General features: G+C 43.5%; 1 protein-coding gene across 6 annotated transcripts; it reads left to right on the forward strand.

Annotated features, from left to right (window-relative positions):
• Positions 1–1,875: 1,875 nt before the first annotated feature.
• On the forward strand, positions 1,876–8,866 carry LOC112217935 (breast cancer metastasis-suppressor 1-like protein-A). 6 transcript variants are annotated; one of them, XM_024378551.2, is made up of 10 exons: positions 1,878–2,210; positions 2,450–2,540; positions 2,691–2,818; positions 4,268–4,347; positions 4,709–4,805; positions 5,986–6,075; positions 6,181–6,245; positions 6,325–6,373; positions 7,430–7,556; positions 7,777–8,866. In XM_024378551.2, the coding sequence occupies exons 1-9, from the start codon at positions 2,120–2,122 to the stop codon at positions 7,504–7,506; spliced, it is 768 nt and encodes a 255-aa protein (XP_024234319.1). In that variant the 5' UTR covers positions 1,878–2,119; the 3' UTR covers positions 7,507–7,556; positions 7,777–8,866. The 6 variants fall into 6 exon arrangements, with proteins under 6 accessions (XP_024234322.1, XP_024234320.1, XP_024234321.1 ...); XM_042300984.1 differs by having other exon boundaries at positions 6,334–6,373; XM_024378554.2 differs by lacking the exon at positions 7,430–7,556 and having other exon boundaries at positions 1,876–2,210.
• The last annotated feature ends 310 nt before the right edge of the window (positions 8,867–9,176 follow it).

A 9,176-nucleotide genomic window follows, 5' to 3' on the forward strand; every position in this document is an offset into this window, starting at 1 on the left:
GAAGTGGATATTATTGCCAAGCAGGCTCTTAAACATCCTAATGTTGAGATGGAATTGTCCATCAGTAAAACAGAAGCCAAGGAATTATTAGGAACAGTGGTTAAAAACCTGTTGGAACACTCACCTCTGACATCACAAAGTGCTTTGAGAGACCAGCCAAGGATCATATTACCTGTTACCTGCCACCTTAGACACACTTCAATTTGCTTAACGCCCCAATAGATCCACAGACGATGCTATCGCCATCACTCTGCACACTGCTCTATCCCATCTGGACAAGAGGATGCTATGTAAGAATGCTGTTTATTGACTATAGCTCTGCATTCAACACCATAGTACCCTCCAAGCTCATCATTAAGCTCGAGGCTCTGGGTCTGAACCCCGCCCGGTGCAACTGGGTCCTGGACCTCCTGACAGGAATCCCCCAGGTGGTGAAGGTCGGAAACATCATCTCCACTCCGCCGATCCTCAACACTGGGGCCCCACAAGGGTGCGTGCTCAGCCCCCTCCTGTACTCCCTGTTCACCCATGACTGAGTGGCCAAGCATGCCTCCAACTCAATCATCAAGTGTGCAGACGACACAACAATGTGGTGAAGAAGGAGCAACAGAGCCTCTTCAACTTCAAGAGGCTGAAGAAATGTGGCTTGTCACCTAAAACCCTCACAATCTTATGCACAATTGAAAGCATCCTGTCGGGTGTATCACCGCCTGGTACGGCAACTGCACCGAAAGGGTCTCCAGAGGGTGGTGCGGTCTGCCCAACGCATTACCGGGGGCAAACTACCCGCCCTCCAGGACACCTAGAGCACCCGATGTCACAGGAAGGCCAAAAAGATCATCAAGGACATAAACCACCAGAGTCACTGCCTGTTTACCCCACTATCATCCAGAAAGCTTTGGTCACTACAGGTGCAACAAAGCTGGGACAGAGACACTGAAAAACAGCTTCTATCTCAAGACCATCAGACTGTTAAACAGCCATCACTAGCACATTACAGGCTGCTGCCTGTAGGCATAGACTAGAAATCGCTGGCCACTTTAAGGAATGGAACACTAGTCACTTTAATAATGTTTACATATCTGGCATTACTCATCTCATATGTATATACTGTATTCTGTACTATTTTACGGTATCTGATTCACTTAATAATGTTTACATATCTTGCATCACACATATATACTGTATTCTACACTATTCTACTGTATCTTAGTCCGTTCCGCTCTGACATCGCTCATCCATATGTATATAGTCTTAATTCATTCCTACTTAGATTTATGTGTATTGGGTATATGCTGTGTAATTTCTTTTAGATATTACTTGTTAGATATTACTGCACTGTCGGAGCTAGAAGCACAAGCATTTCGCTACACCCGCAATAACATCTGCTAATCATGTGTATGTGACCAATTAAAATTTGATTTGATTTATTTTGACACCTGTATAAGATCAAGGAAAAGGTGGGGGCAGGTTGGTCCTCAGGCCGCTAGAGAAGGGAGGTAAAGTGTTGTCACAAGGCTGAGACTGTTACACACAAGTACATTGAAAGTGGTGGGGAAACATCCGGCTGGGAGGTGTGATCATTGTCAGGAGGTGATGGAGACAGTGGATATTCTATTTCAGTGCCAGAAATATGTGAGAGAAAGGTAGCGATTGTTATTAGATTTGAGGAGTAATGGGGCTGAAGAGCCAGGATTAAGTGAACTGCTGAGACATCTTCAGGGGATGTAGTTTTTAATTATGTATTTCGTTTCGTTTGGGAGACGAGATTATTGGGTAGAATAAAACCTTCACTGTCTCTGGTCCAGAATCCAGACCGATTGGTGGCGGTAATGCACCTTAAAGTTGGTTGCCAACCGCCATATAAAATCCACAGAAGAAGACTCATTTCTTCCCATTAGAAACGACAGACTGTGGTCTATTTTGGGTTACTTATTTAAAAAAATCGTTGTCCAGTTTCCGCTCTGTTTTAGCTAACTAACAATCTAGTTAGTTGTTTAGCCGTCTTTGTTTATATTGATAAAACACTCTTATTTTGACACAATTTAGGTCGCCAACCTATCGTCAGTCATTTAATAAGTGCAAGTTCGCGAAAAGAAAGAAAGCAACCACGAAGAATATGGAGGTTGATTTCACAGAGCAAGACGCTAGTAGCACGGACGAAGAAGACACCGTCAGCTCTTCTGTATCTGAAGATGGAGACAGCTCGGGTAAGGAATACAGTAAATGTAGCTAACTAGATTTAACTAGGCCAAATGCAGCTTGCTGTTATGCAGTTTCAAAATGTTTTACGTGTGTGTTAGTACAGTATGCATGGCGATTTTGGTTATGGTCTCCTTTATGACTAAAGTGATGCGTGGCCATGTTGCTATAGTTGTTAGCTTGCTACTTCTACTTTGTTTACTGTGTTGGAGTTGTCTGACAGTTGACATGTTTATTTTGCCAACAGAGATGAACGACGAGGACTGCGAGAGGAGACGAGTGGAATGCATGGACGAGATGACTACCCTGGAGAAGCAATTCGGCGACTTGAAAGAACAGTAAATAAAATTGGCTACTTCGCAAATTGATTCAGTCTTACCAGATTGATTTCTTTCTGATCCATGTTTACGTGCATGTTTAAGCCAAGTCAACTAGCTACTGATGATGCTGCTATATTGACTCACCCCTGTCTATCCCGTTATGACTAGGCTGTACAAGGAGAGGCTCTGTCAGGTGGATATAAAGCTACAGGAGGTCATAGCAGCCTGTGCCCAAGAGTATCTGGAACCACTGGCCAACCTACAGGAGAATATGCAGATCAGAACTAAAGTGGGCGGTGGGTTTCCATGTCACTTTGCCTACACTAGATTGGATACTAACGTCCCACATTGCATTTTAACTTTAGTTGTGACAGGCGGCTGATGTCAACGTCAGAAAGATCAGTGGTTTTCTAACATTTTAGTTGTGTGTTCCTTAGATGACCTACCTACTGGGTTCCTGGGTAGGCTACCTCCAAATATAACTAACAGACATTTGTTTATATACATTGTCTATAGTCTCAGAAGGCTGGATCTATCATCGGCACCCACCAGGACAATCTAGAGCCCATCCTGGATAAGCGGATCCTCAGAAAAATGAGGCGCATAGAAGCCAGCACGAGTCACCCCCTCCACAGTACCTGGAGCATTACAGTGCTATGGCCAAGACTAGACACCCCCTCCACAGTACCTGGAGCATCACAGTGCTATGGCCAACACTAGCCACCCCCTCCACAGTACCTGGAGCATTACAGTGCTATGGCCAAGACTAGACACCCCCTCCACAGTACCTGGAGCATCACAGTGCTATGGCCAAGACTAGCCACCCCCTCCACAGTACCTGGAGCATCACAGTGCTATGGCCAACACTAGCCACCCCCTCCACAGTACCTGGAGCATCACAGTGCTATGGCCAACACTAGCCACCACCTCCACAGTACCTGGAGCATCAGAGCGCTATGGCCAACACTAGCCACCCCTCCACAGTACCTGGAGCATCACAGTGCTATGGCCAACACTAGTCACCCCTCCACAGTACCTGGAGCATCACAGTGCTATGGCCAACACTAGCCACCCCTCCACAGTACCTGGAGCCTGGCTATGGCCCATCACTAGACACCCCCTCCACAGTACCTGGAGCATCAGAGCGCACCAACACTAGCCACCACCTCCACAGTACCTGCCTGGAGCATCAGAGCGCTATGGCCAACACTAGCCACCCCCTCCACAGTACCTGGAGCATCAGAGCGCTATGGCAGACAGATTTATTTTAGCCAGGTCTAAAGCATAATGTTTCCGCTCATCCTTTTTAACACAAACACTTTTTATATTCATTGATGTGATGCTTGGAATGTCTGTGTGTCCTTGTTGTGTTGTAATGGTGTATTTATTGGTAATGTCTGTGTGTCCTTGTGTTTTAATGGTGTATTTATTGGTAATGCCTGTGTGTCCTTGTTGTGTTGTAATGGTGTATTTATTGGTAATGTCTGTGTGTCCTTGTGTTGTAATGGTGTATTTATTGGTAATGCCTGTGTGTCCTTGTGTTTTTAATGGTGTATTTATTGGTAATGTATGTGTTGGCTGGTGCAATAATATGTCCCCCCCTATGAAATGAATAAAGTACTATCGTGTCTTATATACAATGTACTGTTACACTGTAGATGTATGGCTCTGTTCTCAGTGACGTCCAACCTTCTGAAGGGTGCCAAGACTAAAGAGATGTTTTCCTTGTCTTGTATCTTCTCTAGGGATCTACCAAGAGCTGTGTCTGGAGTCTGTGAAGAACAAGTACGACTGTGAGATCCAGGCTGCCTGCCAACACTGGGAGGTCGGGTCAATTCAATACGATACAACTTTATTGATCCCCAAGGGCCAATTGTTGGGCCAGTGAATAATGTGACAGTGATCAAACGTGGAATTAAATCATTGTCTCTGGCCTTGTCTGAGGTTTCGGGCTGTGGAAAGCAGTTTGTTTGAATCCTTGCTTTCCCTTGTCTAGTCACATACAGGTCACCAATATGGCTACCTCAAGGAATGAAGGTTGCATGGCAAACTACTGGACAATAACGTAGAATGCTTTGCAGTTATGCAATCAGCAAAGTTACATTTTTGTATGTATTGGACCAGGGTCTCTCGCCATGGTTTTGGTAGTACTACAGTACTCATCCATGTTCTGTGTTTCCTCCCAGAGCGAGAAGCTGTTGCTGTTTGACACGGTGCACAGTGACTTGGAGGAGAAGATCAGACGCCTGGAGGAGGACCGACACAGTATCGACATCACCTCAGGTACAGGAGGCTATAGCCCCGGGCTATATGCAATACTCTGATCCTGTTTACTACATACAGAGGACGATGAGGAAGGGCTATTGCTGTACAGTCAATATTAGTTGGAAATGACTTTAAAGCCTGTTAATCTAAGTAAATGCTATTACTGACACTCCTGATTGAACTAAATGAAGGGCATTGAGGGTAGGTGATGTGTTGAATTAGGTGTTTAAATGCAGGGCTGGAGAGGGAAAAATCCTGCATAACCTACAATCTCAGGTATACCAGCTCGGATTGAAAGTGCCTTCGCAGAGTATTCATACCCCTTGACTTATTCCACATTTTGATGTGAATACTTATGAAATGCACATGGTTATATTTGGTACAACTTGCTTATTTTCCCTCGACTCCAACCACATTCGATTATCATTGAACCGATGATGCATAAGGGTGCAAATTCGAGACACACACACAAGCTCTGACGAAGGCCTTGAGGTCGATACGTAACGCTTATTAAAGAGCAGTGATGCTATCAAGAGCAGTGGGTTTTCTTTTCTTATCTTGTTTGACTGAATTCAAAATGTATTCAATTTATATATTTTTTTCTCTCACCCATCTACAAATGGTATCCCATAATGACAAAGTGAATTATGGGTTACCATTTTTTTAAACATTTTTGCAAATTACTTGGAATATTAAGTACAGAAATATCTAATTTACAATAGTATTCACACCCCTGAGTCAGTACTTTGTAGAAGCACCTTTGGCAGTGATTACAGCTGTGAGTCTTTCTGGGTAAGTCTCTCAGAGCTTTTCTCTCTTGGATTGTGCAACATTTGCCCATTTATTATTTTCGAAATTCTTCAAGCTCTGTTAAATTGGTTGTTGATCATTGCTAGACAACCATTTTCAGATCTTGCAATAGATTTTCAAGCAGATTTAAGTCAAAACTAACGTGGCAACTCAGGAACATTCACGGTCTTCTTGGTAAGCAACTCAATGATAGATTTGGCCTTGTGTTTTTAGGTTATTGTCCTGCTGAAAGGTGAATTCATCTCCCAGTGTCTGGTGGACAGTAGACTGAACCAGGTTTTCCTCTAGGATGTTTGTCTGTGCTTAGTGAAGGGGTGGGAACACTTTCTGAAGGCACTAACTGTCTTGAGTGGCTTTGCGCTCTTCTTGCTCTGTCTCTGCATTCCAGAACTGTGGAACGATGGTTTATGTTCACGGAAGAACAAGACGAAGGATCCCTTCTGCCCTGTCAAGAAAAAGAAGCCTGTTGTTGTCTCAGATATCCTTTCTACCCGTCTTACTCTATCGATGTTGTATTAGATACAGATACGGTCAGTGCTAATATCAATAAAGAACTTGAGCTTTTTACTTAACCCTTTCCCACGTCCATATATTGTTTACATGTTGCAAGACCTCGATGTACTTGAAGACTGGACAGCAATACGAAAGGTATTTGAGTTAACCAAATGTAAGTCTTTGTTGTAATTTTGTTAGGGTTGGAATTTAACTTTTCAATCTTGTTCTGTATGCACCACAGGTGGAGGTGACATTAGGGTCGCACAGGGTCAAGGTTGATGGTAAGAATCTCAGATTTATGTCTTTCATTTGTTACAGTATCTGGTCCCACATTATATTAAGAGCAGGGATGAAAAGTAGATTGAATTTTTTATCTGTACGGTAAACAATTGTTGGGAAAATGACTTGTGTCATGCACAAAGTAGATGTCCTAACCGACTTGCCAAAACCTATAGTTTGTTAATTAATAAGAAATTTGTGGAGGGGTTAAAACATTTGTTTTAATGACTCCATCCTAAGTGTATGTAAACTTCTGACTTCAACTATGTGTATATATATATCACGTCCTGACCATAAAAAGCCTTTATTTTCTATGGTGGAGTAAGTCAGGGTGCAACTGGGGGGGTGTTCTAGTTTATTATTTCTATGTTTTCTATTTCTTTGTTGGCCGGGTATGGTTCCCAATCAGAGGCAGCTGTCTATCGTTGTCTCTGATTGGGGATTATACTTAGGCAGCCTTTTCCCACCTGTTTGTGGGATCTTGTTTTTGTGTTGTTGCTTTTGAGCCCTACAAGGCTGTACGTTCGTTTTGTTTGTTACTCTATTGCTTTGTTGCTGGTTCACATTTAAAATAAATGATGATGAACCCAAACCACGCTGCGCTTTGGTCCACTCCTTATAACGATAGTTTTATTTATTCTTCTCCAGGTTTTAAGTCCATTTGCCAGTGTTTCATGTAGGTGACATGCTGTAATGCTAAATAATAGTGTAGCAGCCTACAGTTTCCTTGGCGTCTTTGTGTTAATTATTGTTCACCCGGTATGGCGTAGCCCCACCCGGTATGGCGTAGCCCCACCCGGTATGGCGTAGCCCCACCCGGTATGGCGTAGCCCCACCCGGTATGGCGTAGCCCCACCCGGTATGGCGTAGCCCCACCCGGTATGGCGTAGCCCCACCCGGTATGGCGTAGCCCCACCCGGTAGCAGCTTAGTTTCACCCCTTATTTAAGACTTTCTGAATGTATTTAGATGGTGTGGGTATATGTTCATACATAGTGCTAACAACTGTTGTACCTTCGTTATGAAGTGTTTGTGCTGTGTGTGTGTGTGTGTGTGTAGTCCCTACCAAGGTGGACAGACACCACCATGTGGCGAGGTCAGAGGAGGGCAGACTGTTCTATGACAGCCAGTGGTAGTGCAGAGGACAGGCCTTGTGTATCAACAAGAAGGACCAACACACTACCAGGTGTGTGTCTTGGTGTCTGTGTAGGAAATGTATGTTTTCAAATGGTGTGTGTGTTTCTGTATGTATATTTGCATGTGACGCATTTGAGCGTGGGAGCATGATCTTGTGTGGATACACTGTTGTCGTTCATACACTAGATTCAGGTGTTGTAAGTGAATTGGTGTATGTATTGTAAATTCATATATTTTATTATCCAATCCTCTTCCGTCTCTCCGCACAGCGCCATAATAACCGCCATAAACCATGACGAGGTGTGGTTCAAACAGCCTGACTGTCCAAACTCTACGTCCCTCAGCTGCAGGAAGGCAAATACACCATCAAACATTCCTAATGTCCCTCACAGCCTGCCGTACTCTTTCACCCTGGATAACAGATGAACTCCACTGCCATAATGTCCTCTCCTTTATGTCAGTGGACTTAAGCAAGCCTGGTCAACCCCCCCCCGTGCGATGCAGTGCCTTAGACCGCTGCGCCACTCGGGAGGCCCCATAGTGTGCCTTTTTTTTTTAACAAGGTGATACCTACAGTCTTGAACTAACCCTGCTCTTCTGGCCGGTGAGAACAGGACGAGGATCAAGTCCAGGACAATTGGTTGTGACTGGATGGCTGGCTAAACCCTGGCCCTAGTGATGTGTTTCCTTCACTGTGAGACCCCCACCTCTTGTTGTCATCTTTCATGTCTCTGTTACTATTCTGATACGGATACACCGCTCTCGCTTTTTCTGTCTTCCTGCCCTTCTCAAGGGGACATGAGACCATTTTCACCTAACCAATGCTGTCAGATGTGTTATCAATTCAAGGAAGGAAGGATGGATGTTAACTGTATTTTAGCATGGCCAAGGTCAGTAGAGATGTGTCAAAATGTCTGGTTGTTGTACAATCACGTCCATGCAATCCCAGTCTTTTGCACATTATTGGATATTGTGAGAACATTTGTTTGTCTGTGTATAAAGTACCACCTGCCAACTTTTTTAATTTTTTTTAATTATTATTATTTTTTTTACATCTTAAGGATTCTCAACATATTATGAATTGTGTAGATGTTACATGCTGTATATAATGGGAGCATCTGCTGTTTTTTTTTTGCAGCCTATGAAGAATTCTACTTATGTCCGTCTGAGTACGACCAGACCAAATGTTTCACTGCCATCAGTTGAACAGTAGTCCTGCTGCCTTGAGGTTTTAGTTGTAGAGTTGTTTTATTTACGCTCCGTCTACACTTCATTGTCATGTTATGCGGGAGGAAAATCTGAATAAAATGTCAGTCACAATTCATGTACAGCAAATAAAATATTTAATTTTGTAGTAAACATGTAATTTGCCTTAGTTTGTAAAGATTGTAGAACCTTGACGCAATCCTATAGGGGGAAAAAATGGATTTACAGCCATTGATTAAAGCGAAATAGTCTGGGTGGAATAGAAGGCCATATCATAATTCCTTTTTACGTTGTCCGTAGTCAGTAAAGCTGACAGCATGTCTAGTGATAGCTAAATCAACTTGCTCAGCACAAGCCATTCCTTCCTGCTCTCTGAGTCCTAGAACAAATGATGTGAAATGATAGTGCATTACCTCTCATTGCTTAGCAGGTTCCATAGTGGATTTAACCTGTATACACAACC

This window comes from Oncorhynchus tshawytscha, linkage group LG18 (genome assembly GCF_018296145.1).
Source record: "Oncorhynchus tshawytscha isolate Ot180627B linkage group LG18, Otsh_v2.0, whole genome shotgun sequence".
Lineage (NCBI taxonomy): Eukaryota > Metazoa > Chordata > Actinopteri > Salmoniformes > Salmonidae > Oncorhynchus > Oncorhynchus tshawytscha.